The following is a 26390-nucleotide window of genomic DNA, read 5'->3' on the forward strand; positions in this document are numbered from 1 at the left end:
TAAGAAAGGCTGAAAGACGACCACCACTGAACAAGACACACAAGCTGAAACGTCAAGACTGGGCCAAGAAATATCTCAAGACTGATTTTTCTAAGGTTTTATGGACTGATGAAATGAGAGTGAGTCTTGATGGGCCAGATGGATGGGCCCGTGGCTGGATTGGTAAAGGGCAGAGAGCTCCAGTCCGACTCAGACGCCAGCAAGGTGGAGGTGGAGTACTGGTTTGGGCTGGTATAATCAAAGATGAGCTTGTGGGGCCTTTTCGGGTTGAGGATGGAGTCAAGCTCAACTCCCAGTCCTACTGCCAGTTTCTGGAAGACACCTTCTTCAAGCAGTGGTACAGGAAGAAGTCTGCATCCTTCAAGAAAAACATGATTTTCATGCAGGACAATGCTCCATCACACGCGTCCAAGTACTCCACAGCGTGGCTGGCAAGAAAGGGTATAAAAGAAGAAAATCTAATGACATGGCCTCCTTGTTCACCTGATCTGAACCCCATTGAGAACCTGTGGTCCATCATCAAATGTGAGATTTACAAGGAGGGGAAACAGTACACCTCTCTGAACAGTGTCTGGGAGGCTGTGGTTGCTGCTGCACGCAATGTTGATGGTGAACAGATCAAAACACTGACAGAATCCATGGATGGCAGGCTTTTGAGTGTCCTTGCAAAGAAAGGTGGCTATATTGGTCACTGATTTGTTTTTGTTTTGTTTTTGAATGTCAGAAATGTATATTTGTGAATGTTGAGATGTTATATTGGTTTCACTGGTAAAAATAAATAATTGAAATGGGTATTTATTTGTTTTTTGTTAAGTTGCCTAATAATTATGCACAGTAATAGTCACCTGCACACACAGATATCCCCCTAAAATAGCTATAACTAAAAACAAACTAAAAACTACTTCCAAAACTATTCAGCTTTGATATTAATGAGTTTTTTGGGTTCATTGAGAACATGGTTGTTGTTCAATAATAAAATTAATCCTCAAAAATACAACTTGCCTAATAATTCTGCACTCCCTGTATATACGTCTTGCAGTACGATAGGCAAATGACTGCAAGACGTATATATACGTCTGTTCGGGTGAAGGGGTTAAAGGGATACTAAAGCCAATTATTTTTCAATGATTCAGATAGAGCATGCAATTTTAACCCTTTCATGACAGGGTTATAAAGTCTACATCGGAACAACGTTCCGATGTAGACAAATTGAAATCACGCAATCGTGCAAATGATCGCGAGATTTCAATTATGGGATTGGGTCTGGGGGGTGTCCCTATGATGCTAGGAACGCCCTTCAGACCGTGATCAAATCCTGCAAGCCTAGTAGGCTTCAGGACAGCCGTTTGCGATGACGTTGTATTCCGTCATAACAGCCTTAAAGCCCAGTGCCGTTGTGACGGAATACAACGGCATTAAAAGGTTAAGCAACTTCCTAATTTATTCATATTATTATTTTTCTTTGTTCCTTTGCTATCTTTATTTACAAAGCAGGAATGTATAGCATAGCAGCTGGCCCATTTTTGGTTCAGAACCTGGATTATGCTTGCTTGGTGGCTAAATGTAAGCTTTAAATTCCTGCCTTTTAAATAAAGATAGCAAGAGAACAAAGAAATATTGATCATAGGAGAAAATTAGAAAGTTGCTTAAAATTGCATGCCCTATCTGAATCATCAAAGAAAATAAATTGTATTTAGTATCCCTTTAAAGGGCCATAATAGTTGAAAAATGACATGCTCTTATCGTTAGAGCACTGGTTTTCAAACCTGTCCTCAATCCTCCCTTACAGTCAAGATTTTCAGGATTACCTTGATGGGAGCAGGTAAAATAACCATGTTCACTAATCAGCTGATTATTTCACCTGTGCTCTAGTTCAGATATCCTTACAATCTGGCCTTTTAGGGAGGCCTGATGACAGGTTTGAAAACCAATGCGTTAGAGCATGTCATTTTACAACTATTGATACTGCTCTACTGTGTGTTTAACAGAGCAACAGGGTTAAACACACAGTAGAAGTGCTGCTCAGAACCCACAATACACTGCAGCTCCCTAGCGGAGCCGTACCAGATCCAAATAGTAACGATAGTCACATGACTGAGATGTGCAACTAGGTATATTTTTCAATAAAAGAAACTTTGAGAAAAAAGCAAATTACATAATGGAAGTGCATTGGAAAGTAATTAAAAATGCCATGCTCTAAATTGTGAAAACGTGTTTCATGTCACCTTTTTTAGACTTGCGGGAATAAACTTGGTAACGTTGATACTACTCAGTACTCTAAACACAATAAACAGTAAGGTAATATGCATTATTAAAAAAAAAAATAGTTAAATCGAAGTTTATTGAAATTAGAAAGAATACCAATGGCATTCTAACCGGTACCGTCCAATCACTACAGTCTGTTTTACCTTGTGCATCCTTCTAAGGTTCCCCCACTTCCGGTAGGGTGATTTACTCCGGAAGTGATGCTTGTCAAAGTAACTCCTGCGATGTAGATAGACAGCTCAGCGCTATTACTTGCAGCTACTTCCTGTCTTTCATTTCCATCTGCAAATTCAGCTTCATGTTTCCAATTAATTGACTGAAGCTAATTTTTCCTGGTTCGCACATTACAGGAATCATCATATACTCTCTAAGCAGCAGTCTTTTACTATAATTACTCAGCTGCCTTTATCTACTGCAGTCGCCAGGATTTCACAATGAACACGGCTCTGTCACGGGCTAATTCCCTCTTCGCCTTTTCCTTGAGTGTGATGGCAGCACTTACCTTCGGTTGCTTCATTACTACCGCTTTCAAGGAGCGAGTGGTACCTGTCAACATCCATGTGTCTCGTGTGATGCTGTAAGTACCACCTTTGTGCACGTGTTAAATCAATAGATAGCGAATTCTGAGAGCTGCATTATTTTACTATAAAACAGGCAATGGAGATGTTAGTTTTTATATCTTCAGACAACTGTGAAAAGGTAAATTTAGTGCATTGATGCCCTCATTCGTTGTTATGTTTGCATACATTTGCAGATAAGTAAGCTAGTCAGGGTTGGCATACACATGTAGCCACCAGCTGCGTCTTGCTTATGACTGCCTCTGCAGTGTTCCCAGTATGCAAGCTCTACTGTGTCTTTAATCCTTGCTAGGGGCTAAACTCATTACATGCAAGCATCTGTGCTGTAATAAATTTGGTATGATATTAGAGCACCTTACTATTGCACTATGGTGTCACTTGATGTTGTTGCTATAGGCTTTGACATGACTGTAGTCTTGCTTACTTCTTAAAGGTAAGGTAAAGTTGAGCACACTAAACAATATCTTTCATAGATTTAAAAATAAGCATAAGTTTCATCAATATACTAATATTTATCCTAATTACTTATTTTTCTACCTTACAATTACTGTTCCGACACCAATCTTTCGTCCGCCCGACATTTTTTAAACTTTGATTGACAGTTGCGATCGATATTACCGTCAAATTAGCTTTTTCCCCTTCAGGGGTTTGGCCCATCCATTCCTACGTCACTATATTACTGAGCGCATGCGTCTGACTACACTCAACCTAGTTCCACCCGTGCTCGTTCGTGAGTTCCGCATGCTCTGTGCTAACAATACCAACTTTGTTTCGGGCAGTGGGGGAAGTGGGGCATGCGCAGACGAAATCGACTTTGTGAACGCGCATTGACCTGACGTAAGGAGGGGGTGAGACCGCTCGCTGACATTATACATAGAAACACGGAAGTGGCATGGGGGAAAAGTATTTGAATAAACGGTAGGAAATATAAACATACGATTGCATCTAAATTACATAATAATACTAAAAATAAACTTAGCGACTACGTTCAGGATAAATATTACACTGATTATATGCATTCAATACAGCTAAACTTTACCTTGCCTTTAATATACCTGTCACAAATGTTATTACCAGTCACATAAATGTTTGTGAACTGAGTGTCAATACCACTGAGGCGCAAACATGCAGAATTCAGCACCTTTCTGATATACATGATACATTATTTCCTCCACTGTGTTCAGCTTCTTATTTTTTTTTTTATAGTAAACAACATTGCCTTTATTTAATAAGTCAACAAAAAACATGCTCTACTGCTTGTCAAGGTGGTACTTTTACTGTGTTTTTTACCACTTTGCTGGCGGTAAACACACAATAGTGCAGGGTTGATAACTGTTAGAGCATGCAATTTATCAATTAAGTGTTGTATGTGTATTAAAACAATATACACTATAACATTGCAAATTTGGAATGCATATTTTATAACCAATACATTTAATTTGATGTGTAACAGATGGTATGAAAACTGTAGAGCACAACTGATACCTTGATGTTCTCAAGGGCAGACACCTTTTTAATGAGACATTTTTTTCCCATAAACCTCCACAGCATCGCACTGTTTTGTTCCATCTTTCTTTCTGACTTTAAAGGGACATGAAAGTACAAAAAGAAAATCTTCTTATGTATTAGAGCATTTTATTACTGTTGCTTGTATGTAACCGTGTTTAGCCCCTGTAAACACATAGTTAAAATCAGAGTGGCAATACACTATTGGGACCTAGCTGAATACATCTGGTAAGCTAATAACTAGAGACATGTATGTGTAGCCACCATTCACCAGCGAGCTCCCCGTTGTGCACTGCTGCTCCTGAGCCTGCTAAGAGAACAAATTAAATTTGCTAACAGAAGTAAATTTAAACGTTAAATGCAAACCTTTTTGCACACACAAAAGGGCACTAGTTAAAGTGAGGGACAAAATAGAGCTATGTATTATTGCACTGTTGATTACATATTACTATGTGTTTACCCCTGCTGTTTAAAGGGACACTAAACCCCAAATTTTTCTTTCATGATTCAGATAGAGAATACAATTTTAAACAACATTCCAATTTACTTCTATTATCTAATTTGCTGCAATCTTTAGATATCCTTTGTTAAAGAAATAGCAATGTACATTGGTGAGCTAATCACATGAGGCATCTTTGTGCAGCCACCAATAAGAAGCTACTGAGCCTATCTAGATATGTTTTTCAGGAAAGAATATTAAGAGAATGAAGCAAATTAGATAATAGAAGTAAATTAGAAAGTTGTTTAAATGGCATTCTCTATCTGAATCATGAAATAAAAAAATTGTGTTTAATGTCCCTTTAAGTCAGTTCCATGACCAGCACTGCACTGCTGGTGCCTATGAACTACTTGATGTGTTCAACGGCTAAACATATGTTTGTAAGCACCTAGTAATACATTGCTGTTCCTGAGCCCACTTAGGTATGTTTTTTAACAAAGAATACAAAGAAAAGGAAATACATTTTGAAAATAAAAGTAAATTGAAAAGTCTCTTAAAATTGTATGTTCTATTTTAACCATTAATGTTAATTTTTACTTTCATGTCCCTTTTAAAATATGCTAGCATCTGTCTTGCTCTTTGTGTGTGTGTAATATATATTTTTTAATAACAGGGCTCAAATAGTCAAGCCCTAAGCTACTACATAGTAACATAGTACAGTGTTTTTCAACCAGTGTGCCGTGGCAAACTAGTGTGCCGTGAGAGATCCTCAGGTGTGCCACGGCAGACTGACAACAGTGTGACATATTTTTTAAACTTTGCTTGTTTTTTATTCCCAGTGCAGGGGTAGTTTGTAGGAGGCATGGCATAACAGCACAATACATACAGTATGTGTGTGTATGTGTAGATATATATGCTGTTTTAGGCTACAATGTGTGATTTTTAAAAAAATTTGGGATGGTGGTGTGCCACAGGATTTTTTAATGTAAAAAAGTGTGCCACGGCAAAAAAAAGGTTAAAAATCACTGACATAGTAGATGCGGTTGAAAAAGACTGAAGTCCATCAAATTCATCCTATACAAATATAATAAATATACTTGCAAAAAGCTCCAGTTGAGCTTAAATTAATTCCATTAAAAGGTGACCCATTTAACACAAGCAATCATATCCATGAATTCTGTTTCTAGCCAGAAATGTATCCAAACCCTTTTTAAATGTATCTAGGGTATTGGCATTCACTACCTTCTTTGGTAATAATGAGTTCCACTATGTTATTGCTCTTACAGTGAAAAAACATTTCCTTTGCAGGAGATTAAATCTCCTTTCCTCCAGCCTTAAATTGTGACCTCTTGTCACAAACAATTTTATTGGAATAAACCGAGCTTCTGCCATCTCTGTATATGGGCCTTAAATATATTTATATAAAGTAATCATGTCACCTCTCAAGCACCTTTTGTCTAGAGAAAACAGACCCAGTTTGGCTAACCTCTCCTCATAGCTTAAATTCTCCATACTATTAGCCAGCCCAAAATATCAGTTAGTTAAAATCTCGTTCCCCGCATCATGTGATAACCATCAGCCAATCACAAAATGCATATATGTATATACTGTGAATTCTGGCACATGCTCAGTAGGAGCTGGTGCCTCAAAGTGTGCACATTTTGATAATGGAAGTGAATTGGAATATTGTTTACAATTGTTTGCTGTATGGGAATCATTAAAATGTTTAATTTTGAATTAAGTGTCCCTTTGAAACTCGGGAGTTTATCTCGATACTGTAGAAAAGTTTATTTTATTTATCTACAAATCTCCCCCTAGATTTTAATTTGTATTTTCATTTGGAGATTGTTAGATAAACCTTTGTAAATAAGTGTGATTGACCAAAGTCACTTTAAATGTATAAGGACATTTTCCTTTTTAAAAACAATCCTTCTGATACTGACGTGTATTGTTCCAATAGTAACCTCCAAAATGAGGGTAGACAAAAAACCCGGGCTGCTTATACACTGCCGCTCTTGGTGTTACCGTTATACAGAGGCACTGATTGGCCGCAGAATACATGTGACAATATACGTCAGCGGACATCCTGGAAGCAACTGAAGTTCAGCATACACCGCTACGGTCTACACACGCCGCTGCCTCCTTGTCTCCCGCTGCAGATGTAGATCTCACAGATGATCTCCATGAGACACAAGACCGAGACTAGGGAGATACACCATGATTGAAGCTAACACAGAGCGGCAGTGTATAAGCAGCCCAGGTTTTTTTGTATAAGCAGCCCAGGTTTTTTTGTCTACCCTCATTTGGAGGTTACTATTGGAACAATACACGTGAGTATCAGAAGGATTGTTTTTAAAAAGCAAAATTTCCTTATACATTTAAAGTGACTTTGGGAATCCATTGGTGGTATAAGAACTTTTAATTAGATTTTTACACCATTTTATCTGGCCAGAGATTGTATCGCTCTCTTTAGTGTTTGTGACCGGTCACATCTCATTTATTTTTCATATAGCCTGTTTGTAAAATAAAATATTTTCTTGTTTTATATCAACGTATTTATGTTGCTTGTTCTTATTTAGATCTATCTTAAATGCTAGATTTGTTTGCAGCTACTCCAAGCGCTAATCCTTATATCTACCATTTGTACACTCCTTACCAAATCTCCAGGTACCCCCAGGGCTAGATGTACCACAGGTTGAGAAATTAGGTAGACGTTTTGGTCACATTTTTTTATGAATATGTATTTCTAGATATGTTTATTATGCTAAACTGACACGATGGATTTAAATATTAATTTAAATTATGATTAAAATCACTAGTCCGTAAGACTCAAATTTAATCATGGTTTTCTAAATAAATACTCATTCTTGCTTGTTATAATCTTAATATGTACAACCAGCTGAAGGCTTAATTTTTAGAATAATACATTTTAAGATGAGTTTTACGGTTATACCACACAATTACTGGTTTGGTTATATATTAGAAATTCATATATAGATCATTATGAAATGAATGCAAGGTAAACTATCTTCAGGTTAATAGGTTAATCATATTTGGACACAGTAGTGGACCTACTCAGAGGGCCCTAGTGCAAATTTTTTTTTGGCCCCCGAAAAGTAACTCAGTAGCAAACAATAGTAATAATTTACATCCTGTTCTGTATAATGATTTTGATGGTAGATAGAGAATAAAAGGCTCCCCTTTGTAACCAATTTTACAGAGTTCTGATGTAAACACTTGCTTTAAAAATTAATCACACGATCGTCAATGTGATCACGTGATTTCAGGGGTTGGATTGGATCAAGGGGAACTGCCTACGATTCTAGACACGACCCCCAGTCTGAGTTCCCATTCTTAAAGCACAGGAGGCTGCACAACGCCAGATCGATTAGGACGTTCCATTCCGTCCTGATGGCAATAAAGCCCAGCTCTGTTAGGACGACATGGAATGTCCTAATGGCATTAAAGGGACAGTATACACTCATTTTTTGTATAACTGCATGTAATACACTACTATAAAGAACAAGATGCACAGATACTGATATAAAAATCCATTATAAAACTGTTTAAAAACTTACTTAGAAGCTCTCAGTTGAGCTCTGTTGAAAAGGTAGTTGGAAAGCCCACTGCAAGTGGGAAATAAGACACTCCCCCTTCCTTTGCATATGAAAAGATCCTTTACACAAACAGGAGCAAGCTGGAGTAGGTATCTGACGGTATTCACATAAAACTTTGGGGCTTGGTTAGGAGTCTGAAAATCAGAGCAATGTTATTTAAAAATAAGCAAAACTATACATTTTAAAAAACAAAACAAACTATGGGCTATATAAATAGATCATCTACAAAACATTTATGCAAAGAGAAAATGTGTGTATAATGTCCCTTTTAAGGGTTTAATTATAAAATAGGAATGAACTAAACCACAATTTAAAAGGATGTTAAGTTAAAATTCAACATGCTTAATATAGCTGTTTCACATGGATATTATTTTGCATGCAAAATAATATCTAAAAGGGTCTTGAAACTGATTTTTTTTTTTCATGATTTAGATGGGGCATGTGATTTAAAATAACTTGCCAATTTACTTCTATTATCAAATTTGTTTCATTCACTTGCTATCCTTACTATCGCTCTGTAACCTTGTTTATTTTTATTTTAGAGAGAATGTAGAAGATTTTACTGGACCTAGAGAAAGAAGTGACCTTGGATTTATCACATTTGACATTAATGCAGATATCCTTTTACAAAGAAACCATATTGTCCTGTATGTTAATGCCTAACTTGCTAATGTACAAAATATCACTGATAACCTGCTGTGTGAGTAGGAAATTGCAGGTTTCATGTTGCTCATGGTATCCTGGAAAAAATATGTTCTCAGAACAAATTATTTGATAGAAAAACCAAGACAAACTTTTTGTGAGTGGTAACAAATCAAAATATGAGAGACTAGGGATTCAATACTTTACCACATTACACAGCGGTCACATTTTTTTTTTCTCTTTAGTTTTATATTTCTGAGCAGTTGAAGTCTATCCACTGTCATTTTTTATGTATCTTATATAAAAGAGCCCCACAAGGGAAAGTGCTTAAAAATATCAGACTACAATTTACAACCATAACAAATATAATCACCTAAATGGCCATGAGACCCTCATTTTTCCTTTCATGATTTAGATAGATCATACAACTTTTCAATTTACTTCTATTATCAAATGTGCTTCCTTCTCTTGGTATCCTTTGTTGAAGGAACAGCAATGTACTGTTGGGAGCTAACTGAAAATACTGGATGAGCCAGCTACAACAGGCATATATGTGCAGCCACCATTTAGCAGCTAGCTTCCAGTAGTGCAGTTCTTTCCCTGAGTCTACATAGGTATGTTTTTCAACAAAGGAAACTAAGAGATTAAAACTGGATAATAAAATGTAATTGGAACATTGTTTAAAATTGTATTTGCTATCTGAATCATAAAATAAAAATGTGTACTTTAATTAAGCAAGAAAAATTTTAAAATTCCAGTTTCTGGAATTGAACGTTCTATAATAAGTTCACTACCAACTGTACAGGCTAAGCTAAGAGAATTGTTAGAGGAAAGCAGGAACATTACATGAGCAGAAGGGAAAATGCACACATATGCAGAAATAGAGCCCACCAAGTTGAACCTCACATTGACCTACACAATACACACCTGAGACTCATCCATGGAATGTTACCGAGGGATGCTTTAGAATTCTCCTGATGTTCAGAAGCACTTAGATGGTTACAGTTAGTCCAGTCTTAAACCAGATACCAGTAGGAATCTAAACCTTATATCACTTCAGTGCACAGCCGGGGTGACGCGTGTCGCTCCTCTCACAAGGTCAGCATCTTGAGATCCGATGTCAGCTGTGAAAAGAACATATAGAAAAACCAAGACAAACTTTTTGTGAGTGGTAACAAATCAAAATATGAGAGACTAGGGATTCAATACTTTACCACATTACACAGCGGTCGCATTGAATATAAACCAAATGTTTGTCTACGTGACCTGATTTACACACTGATTCAGGGTGTCAATAACAAGGGTAAGCTAATGCTATCCATTAATCATCATAATCGGGATAACCTTGGATGAGAGCAGGTAAAATAACCAAGTTTACCAATCAGATGATTAGTTCACCTGTGCTCCAGGCCTGTTAGGGAAGCATGAGGACAAGTTTGAAAACCAGTGATTTAGAGAGAAACTAATATAAAACAGATGCCCACATATCTAATTCCACTATAAGCAAGATGGCAAACCACAGTTTTGGTTGCTTCCACACAGCTCAACTCTAAATTGTTAATTAATGTGAGGGGAAAATACACTATCATATATTTATTACTCTTATTTACACAAGTAGCAGGTCATGTCAGCCTTCATTTAAACCAAGAGGTAATAGTGTACCCAAAGTTAGCTTTTTCAGGTTTGTCTCTGCAATTATTTTTTATCCAAACGACCTCTTCTACAACCAAGAGATACGCACATAAAGCTGTTTTAATCACAGTGATCTACTCACACTGTACTCATGTTTGTATTTCTGGGTTCTCTAATCTCATTTCCGTAACATAAAGCACGGGGCACCTACAGGACAATAAATAGATTACACCCACAGTATTGCAAATTATTAATTTGGCTTATTTTGAAAGAGTGACCATTACCAGCTACAATGGTAGCTTCTCTATCTATATGCTTACAATAAACACACTTGACACAGGGAGCACTCGCCATCATCTGTACCTTCTGTGTTAAAGGGACATTCCAGTCAAAATTTAACTGCACGTAGATTAATTACATCTATGTATAGAAACGTATTTGCAATATACATGTATTGGCAAAAATGCTTCTAGTAAAAGTTATCACTGTTTTTTCTGTGCATGTGAAGCATAGCTAGATTTTCTTGGTGCACCAGCTTTTTAAATACTGCAGCTGCTCTGAGCGCCAGTGGAGCTTGTATAATGTCAGCAATTAACAAATTGAGTTATTACCAGATGGTACAAGCATCTTAGGCCCTCTGAGCAAGTGCTGTGTTTAAAATGCTGGTGCACTGTGCATATTTAAATACACAATTAAAACAGCTATATACTTTTTTTTTTTTTTTTTTTTTTTTTTAAAGCATTTTTGCTAATACATGTATATGTATAATACATTATACTACAAAAATGCTTCTATTTAAAACTAAAATGTACCCATGTGGATTCCAATTTTGGCTGGAATATCCCTTTAACCACATTTCAGGTCCGGGAGATCTAACGAACGTCTGTGAATATGACCCTCTGCATTACTTGTTCTGCTGTATGCGAACGTCTGTGAATATGACCCTCTGCATTACTTGTTCTGCTGTATGTATCTCTCAATGTGTTACTCACTGTCCTGTGTATGTGACCCTCTGCATTACATGTTTTGCTGTATGTATGTCTCTGTGTCACACTCGGTCCTGTGTATGTGTCTCTCTTCATTACTTGCTTTGCTGTATGTATGTCTCTGTGTGTCACTGTCCTGTGTATGTGTCCCTCTGCATTACCTGTTCTGTTGTATGTGTCCTCACTGTCCTGTGTATGTGTCCCTCTGCATTACTCGTTCTGCTGTATGTATCTCTCTTTGTGTGTCACTCACTGTCCTGTGTATGTGTCCCTCTGTATTACTTGTTTTGCTGTATGTATCTCTGTGTGTCACTCACTGTCCTGTGTATGTGTTCCTCTGTATAACTTGTTCTGCCGTATGTATCTTTGTGTTTCACTCACTGTCCTGTGTATGTGTCCTTCTGCATTACTCGTTCTGCTGTATGTATCTTTCTGTGTGTCACTCACTTCCCTGTGTATGTGTCCCTCTATTACTCGTTCTGCTGTATGTATTTTTCTGTGTCACTCACTGTCCTGTGTATGTGACCCTCTGCATTACTCGTTCTGCTGTATGTATCTCTTTCTGTGTGTCACTCACTTCCCTGTGTATGTGTCCCTCTATTACTCGTTCTGCTGTATGTATTTTTCTGTGTCACTCACTGTCCTGTGTATGTGACCCTCTGCATTACTCGTTCTGCTGTATGTATCTCTCTCTGTGTGTCACTCGCTGTTCTGTGTATGTGTCTCTCTGCATTACTCGTTCTGCTGTATGTATCTCGTGCTGTGTCACTCACTGTGCTGTGCATGTGTCCCTCTGCATTACTCGTTCTGCTGTATGTATCTCTTTCTGTGTGTCATTCACTTCCCTGTGTATGTGTGTCTCTGCATTACTCGTTCTGCTGTATGTATCTTTCTGTGTGTCACTCACTGTCCTGTGTATGTGACCCTCTGCATTACTCGTTCTGCTGTATGTATCTCTCTCTGTGTGTCACTCGCTGTCCTGTGTATGTGTCTCTCTGCATTACTCGTTCTGCTGTATATATCTCGTGCTGTGTCACTCACTGTTCTGTGTATGTGTCTCTCTGCATTACTCGTTCTGCTGTATGTATCTCGTGCTGTGTCACTCACTGTCCTGTGTATGTGTCCCTCTGCATTACTCGTTCTGCTGTATGTATCTCTTTCTGTGTGTCATTCACTTCCCTGTGTATGTGTGTCTCTGCATTACTCGTTCTGCTGTATGTATCTCTTTCTGTGTGTCACTCACTGTCCTGTGTATGTGACCCTCTGCATTACTCGTTCTGCTGTATGTATCTCTCTCTGTGTGTCACTCGCTGTCCTGTGTATGTGTCTCTCTGCATTACTCGTTCTGCTGTATGTATCTCTCTCTGTGTGTCACTCGCTGTCCTGTGTATGTGTCTCTCTGCATTACTCGTTCTGCTGTATATATCTCGTGCTGTGTCACTCACTGTTCTGTGTATGTGTCTCTCTGCATTACTCGTTCTGCTGTATGTATCTCGTGCTGTGTCACTCACTGTCCTGTGTATGTGTCCCTCTGCATTACTCGTTCTGCTGTATGTATCTCGTGCTGTGTCACTCACTTCCCTGTGTATGTGTGTCTCTGCATTACTCGTTCTGCTGTATGTATCTCGTGCTGTGTCACTCACTTCCCTGTGTATGTGTGTCTCTGCATTACTCGTTCTGCTGTATGTATCTCTTTCTGTGTGTCACTCGCTGTCCTGTGTATGTGACCCTCTGCATTACTTGTACTGCCATATGCCACTCACTCGTTTTATTTCTTTCTCGCTTCTTTTTTTTTTCCTTCTCTCCTGCCATAAATGGCTCAGTACATCTCTCACTGTCCTGCATATGCACCTCTCTACATATCTCCCACTGCATTACTGTACTGCCGTTTTTGGTTTTCTTAGCATCACTGTTCTTTAACACTTTACAAATGCTTTTGTTTTTCTTCAGCTCCATGGCTACTTATTGTTCAGGTTAAAGGAACCATAAGGAACTATGCAAACCCTTATATAGTAATTAATTAATATTTGGGTGTACAATGATGTAAACTTTGGATGTAACAAAAATGTGTGTGTGTCATATGAAGTGCAAACTGGTTTATGCTAAGTATTTTTCTTCTTCGACCCAATTTTTTTTATCATCTTTTAGTGAATAGATAAAGTGTAGTATTAAAGGGACATACAGTAACATGGTTACTTCTCGCAATGCTATGCCTGCAGCTCTCTTTAAAGTGTTCTCTTATTTTATCCCATTAAGTCCTGCATCTTTATATTGGGCGCCACCATCTTGTAGCACGCACAACAATGCCTGTAGCTCTCGCTTTAAAGTGTTCTCTTATTTTAGAAAAAAAAGAGATCTTGCAATAACACTCTTATCTTCTATTTTACCAATTTATTCACTAGAGGGAAATAGTGCCTCTGAGTAGTGAACACAATGCACCGTCAAATGATAAAATTAATTTACAATCAAATGATCAAAGTATATATTCTGTGTATACAATAACATATATTCATCCACAGGTAAAAAGCACTCACCGGGTCTTTGTAGTAACAAACAAGTTTAATGTGACGTTTCGGGGTTGCCCCCGTCTTCAGACAACTTCTTACAGATAAGACATACAACTCACCCTTTATAGCCATAACCCGCTCCCATGTGCATCCCTGTCGATGGCTGTCCGGAAGTCAGACAGCCGCGCCCTGAATCACTGCGTCATCGGTTGTCATGGCAACCAGGACGCCCGTCGACAGTCTCTAAGTGACAATAAAATAACATAAAATGAAATGACAGGAGTGTGCATAACAAAAATCTAAACATTTGTGACAGAGCTGCATAGATCGTAGCAACATTATTACCATCCAGGCTAATGTAAATGATACTGAAAGGGGCAGCAAGAAATGTACATAAACAAGCCTGGATACTTGCTAATATCCCAACGTGGCTATTCTAAACCCACTCCACATTATAGATAGTAACTGGCAATAGTGTCAGAGCTAAACAGGGATATAATATAATCCTGACACTGTGTATTACAGATGAGGACAATCCTATAATTAGCAAATAATGCATATACCAGAATAGCTAAGATAAAACCACTATCCTATATAGATAGAAAAAATCTAAAAAACACTTGTATAGATCAAGTAATACCTTTTAGATCGAATACTTACAAGGATCTAATCTATGGAGACTAGTCTACTAAATGGACTGACACTCCTATGTACTTTATGCCAGTGTTAAGCACATAGTAGCAACAGTATCTGTACATGATAGGCCAGAAGGCCACCATATATCACTTTCCAAAATTGAGAATGAAAAATAATAAAAGGGGGAGAAACAAAAAACATGTTAGTAAGAGTAGTGATTACTAAAGCAGATGTCAAGAAAACAGGACTTTGAAAGATGTCCATCACAAGAAGCAATGCCAGTCCAAATTGACATTAAGGCCTTGTGGGGCCATGGTGCCCAGATTAAAAATCCACTTGGATTCTCGTTGCAATAATAGTCTCCCTCTGTCGCCTCCTCTCGCAAGTGGGGGCACGTGGTCAATGATTATGTTCTTTAAATCAGAAACCAAATGTTTGGCCAGGGCAAAATGCCTGGCCACTGGCTGATCTGAGTCCCCACGGTCAATAGCCGTTTGACAACTGGAAAGTCATTCAGACATCCATACAAGAACAAGGTCTTCAGCATTAAACATCGGGTGACGTGCACTACCAAATACGTAGTGTACTTGTTACACTGTGTATGCGGTTTATTTTATGTGGGAAAGACAATTGATGATCTCCGCACAAGAATGGCCAACCACAGGTCGGCCATCAGAACGGCTATTGACCGTAGGGACTCAGATCAGCCAGTGGCCAGGCATTTTGCCCTGCCCAAACATTCGGTTTCTGATTTAAAGTACATAATCATTGACCACGTGCCCCCACTTGTTATTTTATTGTCACTTAGAGACTGTCGACGGGCGTCCTGGTTGCCATGACAACCGATGACGCGGTGATTCACGGCGCGGCTGTCTGACTTCCGGAATGCCATCGACAGGGATGCACTTGGGAGCGGGTTATGGCTATAAAGGGTGAGTTGTATGTCTTATCTGTAAGAAGTTGTCTGAAGACGGGGGCAACCCCGAAACGTCACATTAAACTTGTTTGTTACTACAAAGACCCGGTGAGTGCTTTTTACCTGTGGATGAATGTGTTATACTTTTAAAAGCACCCCGGGCAAGCTGGACTGATACGCATATAAACGGTGTTACTGTGAGTGCCTCTCTGGATAATATATATACGCTGTTAAGCAACAATGTGTATACTTATCTCAACAAAAAGATCACTGACACAGAGGGCAACAATATAACATCTAGGAACGAGGCTTATAAAAGTTCTCCAGTAGTTGCTTGAAGATAGATCCTCTCAAGTGATAACAAAAAAGTTCCAAAAGTGTGTGTGTGTGTATATATATATATATATATAGAGTGACTATATCTCAAACGGGTGCTGCTGTTATACAACCAATCTTAGCCACGGAGATGACGGTAAAGTATACCCGGCGCCTTCTCCCACAACGGACTAACTGAGGAGTAGTAAGGAACAACAAAACTCATAAGGTGAGAGCCGCTAGGTCTGAAAAATCAGGAGTGTGCTTGATCTCTTATGTAGCTATGAGTAGTAACCATCCTACTGTAGTTGTACACAGCAGTTAATTATCTCTTTAAAATGTATTTGCCATGTTTCCTATTTTGAACCACAGCTATACTCTAGAACAAAAGGGATGTTAGAACTTTTGAGCTGCATACAATAATTATTATAATAGAGGATATATTTTGTGTTTAAATCCTCACTCTAAATGGGATGTAAAGGTAAATGTATAACATATATTTTTGTTCATTTCTAATGCTATATAAGTTAAAAAATCCATGAATATGAAAATGTTACCCCTCTGAAAAAATAGTTTGGCTCATAAAAAGCTTCTGTCTACTTTTAATTGAAACCATTTAATTTGTCTATTGTACCAGCGTACATCTTTTGTATAATTATTCACTTTTAGTTTGAGACTTTTTAATGCTTTTGTTGTTACTTCTTAATGATCTTACATTTGCAGCCAATCTTTGATTGGAATGTTAAACAGCTATTCATATATCTGTCTGCTGAATATTCAACTAGAAGCAATGTAAGTATGACTTTCTTTTTACATTTTTACTGCTCTCTGGTAAGAGACAAGTAATTTTGCTCATAACAAAAGAAAGCCCATTCAACATCCTCCTGCATTTATTGAAAAATACATTTATTATTAGCAAAATATATATAAAAAAATAGCAATTAACGCAATTGTCTGACCGGTTTTGATCTTACACAGACCATACACACAGTGAAATTGGTATTTGTTTATTCAGTTTGCCTAAGACAAATAAGGGAGCTTTCTATTATCATTGTTTCAGTAGCTTTGTGGTATACTTATGCTAGGGAAAGTTTTTAGAGTAGAGATTTCCACGACTATTCTCTAATGTTGACAAATCGGCAGAATTGTACTTATCAGTATCTAATACTAAAAAGGCACTGACCATAAGAGAAATGTGTTTGAGCTGTGTTATCATAGCATCAGGTGAGAATTGCAAAGCAAGAATTTCTAACTGCAAAATCAAAAGGAGATTTCACAACCTCCTATTCTAAAATACCAGTTGTGAACAGCCTTTGCTAAAAGCTCAATCCACTTAATTACAGTCAAACAGATTTTTTTTTTTCTTGAATGGATTACTTATTGAAAGGACTGTGGACAATATATAATTTATTAAGGGCCAGATTACAAGTGGCGCGCTAACAGTTATGCACATCGATATTGGGTTTATCTTGGATGTTTGCACATGTTGGATGTAGCGCTCGTATTACAAGTTTAAAGTAGATGCGATCACTTTAGCGCAATTGAATTTAAAGTGAATCAGGATAGCGCAACCTCAGAGCCCTGGTTAACTGTTTTGTGTAACAAAAAAGTATCACAAAACACATCAAAAATACATTGAAAAGTACAGTTACACTCATAACAGCGCCTGTTAGGAACACCTGGAAAACATGTAACGGCTATCCATTACAGGATACAATAACAATGCAAGTGTCTTTCTGTTGTATAAATACATGATAATATATGGGATCCTGGCACAATATTGAAACAAAAGCAGAAAATTAAGAAATGTAGGCAGTAAGCGACTGCATATATAGTGCATTGGGGAGAGCCATATTTACGCCAAATTGTTATATACCCCCAGTAACTATGATAAAATTGGGTTAGAGATAAATTGTAAACTGTTATCCATACTTGTACTTATATAAAAAGGCAGCAATTCCAGATATTAAATGCTCACTAATGGGTATTTACATTTAAGTGTTATACCCCTTCCCTGCATGTAAGGAAGAACATTCATACGTTCCTATAACTTCATTCTAACATGTTCGGAGATTACTAGAGCAGAGAGCCCTAGAGAGGTGCACTTGTGTGGAGCTAAATACGAGTCCCCAAGTGACGGTAGCGCTCTTGATAGAAGTAGGTGTAAAGAAGGGTCCTGTAGAAAACAGAAGCAGAGAGGCGCCAAATAGAACAGTACCGTTTGGTATAGTGAAGGTACAGCACAACAGAGGATACCCCCCCTAAAAGGACCTACTCACAAGGGCAGCGGCACAACCGGAGTACCAGACACAGCAGATCGGAACTGTTATGAGTCGCCCGACAGACACGCCAATACTTCACAGGTGTGGATGCAGGAAGTCAGACGGCCCATACGATCCGCTCCAATCACAATGATCTGCCAAAGGGGTGTGAAAGAAAGCTGGTCCCGAATAGGTTGCTAGATCGAGCAGGCAGGTGATAGTATAAAAGACAATTTATTAAAAGTCCATTAAAACCAACAACGCGTTTCTCAGCTAAAAATTGCCGTTTCATTAGCCATTCTAAAGGCAGTATGTAATGAAATGGACCATGCTATTGGCTCAGGAGAAAATACTGAAGGGACTGGTGCCTGCTGCTTTCATGTAAGGTGAGTATACTCTTACTGGATTTGTACTAGGGTAGGGTTTACTATTTTAAACTATGGATTTAACATGGTTTTATTTCTATATGAATTGTTTTTTGTGTGTTCTATTTTATAGCCTTAATTTTCTGTTACAACCATTAGCTTTATTTGTGCTCTTTTCCAAGCGAGTGGTGTTAATCCTGTTACACAGCGCTCTGCTTGAAACCATCTGTGTTCCTTTTGTTTTCCTATCTGTTCAATACAGGGGCGTCTTAAATTGAATGGACTTTATTTGAAACACACTTATACATGTCCTTTTATTATTTGTTAATCGCATTATGTTCTAAACTGTTTAATGCTACAATATTTGCAAACCATAAAAAAGTATCTATGCAGTTTCCAAATCATTGCATCTTAGAAATTACTGCATTCCTATTTTAAAAACCGATATCTAAATATGCAATTATTAAACATCACTTGGCATATCAATATTCCTGTGGTTATCCACTATGCACACTCCGGTTTTGGGGGAAAAATGCAATTTCTACTCTGTTTTACACATTTCATATGTACATCCAAAGAGTTGTATTTTTAATATATTTATATGTTATGAATGTACAAAATAAAAAAAAGATTTTGATATATCCGGAAATACATAATTTTTTTGTATTTATTTTATAATTTGCTAATAATTTTTGTGTTTTAAAATATCCTCGCACATATTTGGAATTATTTGTAAAAAGTGTATAAATTAGCTCTTCTAACATTAATACTGAGTGTGTATAGATGTATGTGTATGTATAATATATATCATTTTTTTTTTTTTTAGGCTTTAAACCAAGTTGTACTATGGGATAAGATCATCCTCCGGGGAGATAGTCCAAAGTTGTCCTTAAAAGAGATGAAATCAAAGTATTTCTTCTTTGACGATGGAAATGGTCTGAAGTAAGCATCTGGAAAAAATATTGTTTTTATTAAAAAGTGCATTTTTTCAAGAAGCGAGTGCAAAAGATAAAATTTATAAGGTGAAACTCAACAGAAAACCTGATGTCTGTTTATTCTTTGGCGCCAGAATGTTTCATGATTGATTTTTGGTGATAGAAATAGCAGTTCTGTAAAAGATCAAGATGTCAAAATTATTTCTATGAGCTGTTACTTAATTATTATTGTTTGATGTTACGTGTAGTGGGATTTCCTGAAACTAACTAGGACAATATTAATTGTTAAAATCTAAACCAATCATATGTGAAGATACACACAGCTTTACAGTATGGTGAGCATGTTTTTATATCTAATGGAAATGGTGTTCTAGTTGCTTGAACAGATAGTATATAGTTTTGACCATTACAATACATTTATATTTCAGATGTATTTTAAAACAGGACATGATTATATTATTGTCTGTTTCAATTAAATTAAATATTTGCTTTAAATTCAAACACTCCTTTTCTGAAATTAGTGCTCCCCTAATAACTGAAGTACAAAAAATGTAATTTCTTCAACAAGTGTACTAAATAATCTGCATGAAACATTTTAGTATTTCATCTTTTTTTCCACATACTCAGGCTATGAATATGTAATCTAATAATTAGTATATTTTATGTGTTCTCTTTTCTGTCCCCAAAACAAAATGACTCTTTTCTAAACTATCAAGCTAATAGACATATATGGACTTTGAGCATGAATTGATTGCTTATGTACAGTTAAATAAAGAAATGGGGTAGCCTTGCCCTCTTCTTTGTTGTGTTGCTATAGAATAACATATCTGCCACGTCTTAACATTTTTAAAACAAATTAACTTTTTTTTTTAATTATTATTATTTATCAATAGCCAAACTCCAACCACTATTTTCCTTTTTTTGAAGCCAATCTGGGCTTTAGTCCACTAACAACAAGGCTAGTCATGGCCACAAAGTTAGAATAAAGTGAATTGTTTTGCCGTTTTTTTTCTGATAAAGCCAATTAGGGAGATTTCGCCTTAAGAAGTCAGCAGGGTGCATTTCAAATTCATAGAATTAGAATTTCCTCAATTTCTCAAGTTACATGAGAAGGGAAGAAAACAAATTATGAAACTATATTGCAAAATTGTTTCTTTATGTATAACTAAACATTTTATAGAACAATCTTAAGGTGTTTTATGTCGCTTAAAGATTATTCATTACTGATTTAACTAACGGCTAGATTACAAGTTTATACGTTATGAGGGGTGCAGTGCTAACTTGCAAGTTATTGTCACCGCTCACTTCCCTACAGCGATGGTATTACAGGTTTACAAAAATCCGGCGTTAGCAGGCAAAAAGTGAACGTAGAGCAAAATTGAGCTCCATACCGCACTCCAATACCAGCGCTGCTGAAAGCCGCGGTGAACTGGTTTTACGTGCTCGTGCACGATTTCCCCATAGACATCAATGGGGAGAGCCGGCTGAAAAAAAGTCTACCACCTGCAAAAAAGCAGCGTAAAGCTCTGTAACGCAGCCCCATTGATTCCTATGGGGAACTAAATTTATGTTTAAACCTAACACCCTAACATGAACCCCAAGTCTAAACACCCCTAATCTTACAATTATTAACCCCTAATCTGCCGCCCCTGATATCGCCGACACCTACATTATATTTATTAACCCCTAATCTGCCGCTCCGGACATTGCCGCCACTATAATAAACATATTGACCCCTAAACCTGCCGCACTCCCGCACCAGAAACGCTAGTTAAATATTAACCCCAAATCTGCCACCCCTAACATCGCCGCCACCTACCTACATTTATTAACCCCTAATCTGCTGCCCCAACGTCGCCACCACTATACTAAATTTATTAACACCTAAGTCTAACCCTAACACCCCCTAACTTAAATATAATTAAAATAAATCTAAATAAAACCTACTATCATTACCTAAATAATTCCTTTTTAAAACTAAATACTTACCTATAAAATAAACCGTAAGCTAGCTACAATATAACTAATAGTTACATTGTATCTAGCTTAGGTTTTATTTCACAGGCAAGTTTGTATTTATTTTAACTAGGTAGAATAGTTAGTAAATAGTTAACTATTTACTAACTACCTAGCTAAAATAAATACAAATTTACCTGTAAAATAAAACCTAACCTGTCTTACACTAACATCTAACCTTACACTACAATGAAATAAATTAATAAATTAAATACAATTACCTAAATTACAAAAAAATAAACAAACACTAAATTACACAAAATAAAAAAGAAATTATCAGATATTTAAACTAATTACACCTAATAGCCCTATCAAAATAAAAAAGCCCCCCCCCAAAAAAAAAAAAACCTAGCCTAAACTACCAATAGCCCTTAAAAGGGCCTTTTGCAGGGTATTGCCCCAAAGAAATCGGCTCTTTTACCTGCAAAAAAAAATACAAACAACCCCCCCAACAGTAAAACCCACCACCCACACAACAGCCAATAGAATGCAAGCTCAAACTGATTGGCAGAATTCAAGGGATGCTATCTTGGATGACGTCATTTAAAGGGAAACCTCATTTGGAAGAAGACGTTGATTGAAGAGGATGCTCCGGGCCGGATGTCTTGAAGATGGACCCGCTCCGCGCCGGATGGATGAAGATAGAAGATGCCGTCTGGATGAAGACTTCTGCCCGTCTGGAGGACCACTTCTTGCCGCTTGGATGAAGACTTCTCCCGGCTTCGTTGAGGATGGATTTCCGGTCTTCAAAACTGTAAGTGGATCTTCGGGGGTTAGTGTTAGGTTTTTTTTAAGGGTTTATTGGGTGGGTTTTATTTTTAGATTAGGGTTTGGGCACTTGAAAAAGAGCTAAATGCCCTTTTAAGGGCAATTCCCATCCAAATGCCATTTTCAGGGCAATGGGGAGCTTAGGGTTTTTTAGTTAGGATTTTATTTGGTTGGTTGTGTGGGTGATGGGTTTTACTGTTGGGGGGTTGTTTGTATTTTTTTTTTTTTACAGGTAAAAGAGCTGATTTCTTTGGGGCAATGCCCCGCAAAAGGCCCTTTTAAGGGCTATTGGTAGTTTAGGCTAGGTTTTTTTTTTATTTTGATAGGGCTATTAGATTAGCTGTAATTAGTTTAAATATCTGATCATTTCTTTTTTTTGTTTTGTGTGATTTAGTGTTTTGTTTTTTTGTAATTTAGGTAATTGTATTTAATTTATGTAATTTATTTAATTGTAGTGTAAGGTTAGGTGTTAGTGTAACTCAGGTTAGGTTTTATTTTACAGGTAAATTTGTATTTATTTTAGCTAGGTAGTTAGTAAATAGTTAATAACTATTTACTAACTATTCTACCTAGTTAAAATAAATACAAACTTGCCTGTAAAATAAAACCTAAGATAGATACAATGTAACTATTAGTTATATTGTAGCTAGCTTAGGGCTTATTTTATAGGTAAGTATTTAGTTTTAAATAGGAATTATTTAGGTAATGATAGTAAGTTTTAGTTCGATTTATTTTAATTATATTTAAGTTAGGGTTAGACTTAGGTTTAGGGGTTAATAAATTTAGTATAGTGGTGGCGACATTGGGGCGGTAGATTAGGGGTTAATAACTGTAATGTAGGTTGCGGCAATGTTAGGGACAGCAGATTAGGGGTTTATAATATTTAACTAGTGTTTGCGAGGCGGGGGTTTAGGGGTTAATATGTTCTAGTGGCGGCGATGTCCGGAGCGGCAGATTAGGGATTAATAAATTTAGTTTGGGGGCGGCAGATTAGGGGTTCATATTTAACTAGTTTTTGCGAGGCGGGAGTGCGGCGGTTTAGGGGTTAATATGTTTATAGTGGCAGCGATGTCCGGTTAATAAATTTATTTTAGTGTTTGCAATGCAGGAGGGCTTCGGTTTAGGGGTTAATAGGTAGTTTATGGGTGTTAGTGTACTTTTTAGCACTTTAGTTATGAGTTTTATGCTACAGCTTTGTAGCGCAAAACTCATAACTACTGACTTTCAGTTTACGGTATCGATCTTGGCGGTATAGGTTGTATCACTCACTTTTTGGCCTCCCAGGCAGACTCGTAATACCGGCGCAAAGGAAGTCCCATTGAAAAAGGACTTTTTAAAAGCTGCGGTAATTGCGTTAAGGCCAAAAAAGTGTGCGGTGCCCCTAAATCTACAAGACTTGTAATACCAGCGGTAGTGAAAAAGCAGCGTTATGAGCCTTAACGCTGCTTTTTCACTCATACCACAAAACTCGTAATCTAGCCGTAAGTTAATAATCATTTAATTATAAGGTATTTAAGCAAACAGACTAAATATAAATATATATTTATATACAAAATAATATTCACACCTAACCTGCCATGTATGTCCACTACTATTACAGAAAACGCTTTTCTATCTTAATTGTTGATTAAACTGATAATCCTCCTTTAGAGAGAAAATGAATTGAGAGACAAGATGAGTGGTGACTGTACACTGAAAAGTTGATATAACATTACAGTATTATGCTAGGAAGCGTGATATTGCAAGCAAATGCATCTAGTTAGAAACCTTATCGGACGTATATATGTACACATGTAGCATGCAGATGTGTTTTCTACGGTGGTTATGAAATACTTGTTTTTGGTAAGGTATAATTTTGGACGTTAATGTAGCAAAATTGTCTATTTGCTTTTTACGCAAACATTTTTGGTTTCAAAGCTTTATTTAAAGATGAATACAATGTACAGTTCCTGCAAGGGTGTATAAACTTGATATTTTATATTCATAAAAAGGTCTATCTTTCCCCTTTGCAATGAAACATTAATATGAAGTTAGGAGTTAAAATCCACAATTGCATCCAATGCACATTTTCTATTTTGTTATATTTCAGAAATAACTCTGACTATACTGGAGTATATCAATACTATTGTCATAATTTTTTTCTGCTTTTATTGTATCCCATTTTATTCTTTCTCTTTTAGGGGTAATCGGAATATCACTCTGACCTTGTCTTGGAATGTTGTCCCAAATGCTGGCATTCTACCACTCGTCACAGGATCAGGACATATCTCTATCCCATTCCCAGATACTTATAAAACATCAATGAGCTATTAATTTATTCATTTGTAATGAAAAACTTTTTTTTTTTTTAAATACATTTTGGAAGCATCTTAAAGTAATTTCCCTATAAAACAATATGCCCATTTGGAAATGCTATGTGGGTAAGAACATTCTTGTAAATAAAAATTAAAAATCCACTTTTATTTTTTTATTTTAAGTATGGTCTTCCGAATGAAATAAAAAAAAACTATACTCTATTCCCGCAAAGGCAATAACGTTTCACAACAGATACAAACATCTGAGCCTATTAGTTCATGAATGAATGAACCTAAGATTTTTTAGACCATTGTTTTGTTTTAGGATATTTTTCAGAAAAAAAGATCACCTTAAGAATGTCTTGTATAGATGAATGTGAGTAGTAACAAGATTTGTTTTCAAATAAAATGTACCCTTTTTTGTGACCAAAATGCCCATTTTTCCCTTCTATTGTAAAATTTGACATGTATACTTATATACATATTTGCTTGATTATATATTTTCTGCTTTTTGCATAAAATAAATAACACAATTACCATGATTTGGTATAAAACAGAAGTAGCAGACTCTAAAAGCGGAAAAGGTAATGTAAAACAGTGCAGACGTCCCTCAAAAGCCTTTGATCTCACACACTGTTTCCTTGCTTTTCTCAAATCCTCAGAATACTGTAGATAACAGTAGACATTGAGGTCTTTTAGAGGGACATGAAACCCTCTTAGATAGGGTATAACATCTTTCTAATTTAGCAAATTTCCATAATTTGTTTTGTATTCTTTATTGAAGGAGCAGCATTGCAATACAGGAAGCTAGCTGAACAAATTCAGTGAACCAATGGCAAGGGGTGTATATGTGCAACCACCAATTAGCAGCTAGTTACCAATGCATTGCTGCTCTTGAGCTTACCTTTAAACAAAGCATACCAAGAGAACAATGCAACTTAGATAATAGAAGTAAATTTGGGAAAAAAATTGCAAACTCCATGTGATTTAATTTTTGGGTTTCATGTCCCTTTAACTCTCCCTCTACAAAGACCTCTTGTGAATCTTCTCATAGCACCTGGATGTTTGTCAAGTCATTCAGCATTAGACTCTCAAGGCTAGTTTCTGTTGAGGTGGAAAAGTTGGTGAAACCATTTTATCTCCATTAAAATCCACCACTAGTTTCCAAACTTAACCACTTCAATGGAAACTAGCCCTAAGTTGGTTATGATGCAGTTAAATGCAACTGAATCACTTCCTAAGAATGAAGTAGCTTGTGGATGTTTTTTTTTTTTTCAGTGCAGCAAATCTGTCTTTGTCTCTTTCCTTTTTATTGCAGCGTATTGCTAGGTGTCTGAAATATCAGCTATTGACACTGGAGGCTTACTTTCTTAAATATATGGAAATACATGTATAATGTAAGGCTAAAAAGTGTAAATATCATTAAAACTATATGGACTTAAATCCATGATCCTTAGCTGTACTTATTGTTTGACTTCCAATATCTCTTTGAATACAATAAGCACATATGCCACTCGCAGATCTTTGGGCATACATCTACTCTGACATATATTTCAGGGCTATACTTATCTACAACACCAAGTCAGGCAGATAAAGAATAAGGGTAATAAATGTAACCTCTGTTAATGCAGTAAGGAAGTCTAGAAAACCTGTGCCATTTGGTTGTACTTTGAGTGTGAGGAAAATGATTTATCTATAAATAGAAAACTGAT

General features: G+C 36.8%; 1 protein-coding gene across 1 annotated transcript; it reads left to right on the forward strand.

The window, feature by feature from the left end:
• Nucleotides 1-2475: 2475 nt before the first annotated feature.
• Nucleotides 2476-26121, forward strand: SPCS3 (signal peptidase complex subunit 3). Its single transcript, XM_053703854.1, has 5 exons — nt 2476-2842; nt 8948-9021; nt 16755-16831; nt 19492-19607; nt 24565-26121. Exons 1-5 carry the CDS (start codon nt 2700-2702, stop codon nt 24695-24697), a joined length of 543 nt encoding a protein of 180 aa, XP_053559829.1. The 5' UTR covers nt 2476-2699; the 3' UTR covers nt 24698-26121.
• The last annotated feature ends 269 nt before the right edge of the window (nt 26122-26390 follow it).

The sequence above is a fragment of the Bombina bombina genome, chromosome 2 (assembly GCF_027579735.1).
Source record: "Bombina bombina isolate aBomBom1 chromosome 2, aBomBom1.pri, whole genome shotgun sequence".
Taxonomy (NCBI): Eukaryota; Metazoa; Chordata; class Amphibia; order Anura; family Bombinatoridae; genus Bombina; species Bombina bombina.

Coding starts and splice junctions, on each gene's coding strand:
- SPCS3 (XM_053703854.1), top strand. CDS start 2,700: ATGAACACGGCTCTGTCACGGGCTAATTCCCTCTTCGCCTTTTCCTTG. Junction 2,843..8,947: donor CATGTGTCTCGTGTGATGCT/GTAAGTACCACC, acceptor TTTTTATTTTAG/AGAGAATGTAGAAGATTTTA. Junction 9,022..16,754: donor CACATTTGACATTAATGCAG/ATATCCTTTTAC, acceptor TAATGATCTTAC/ATTTGCAGCCAATCTTTGAT.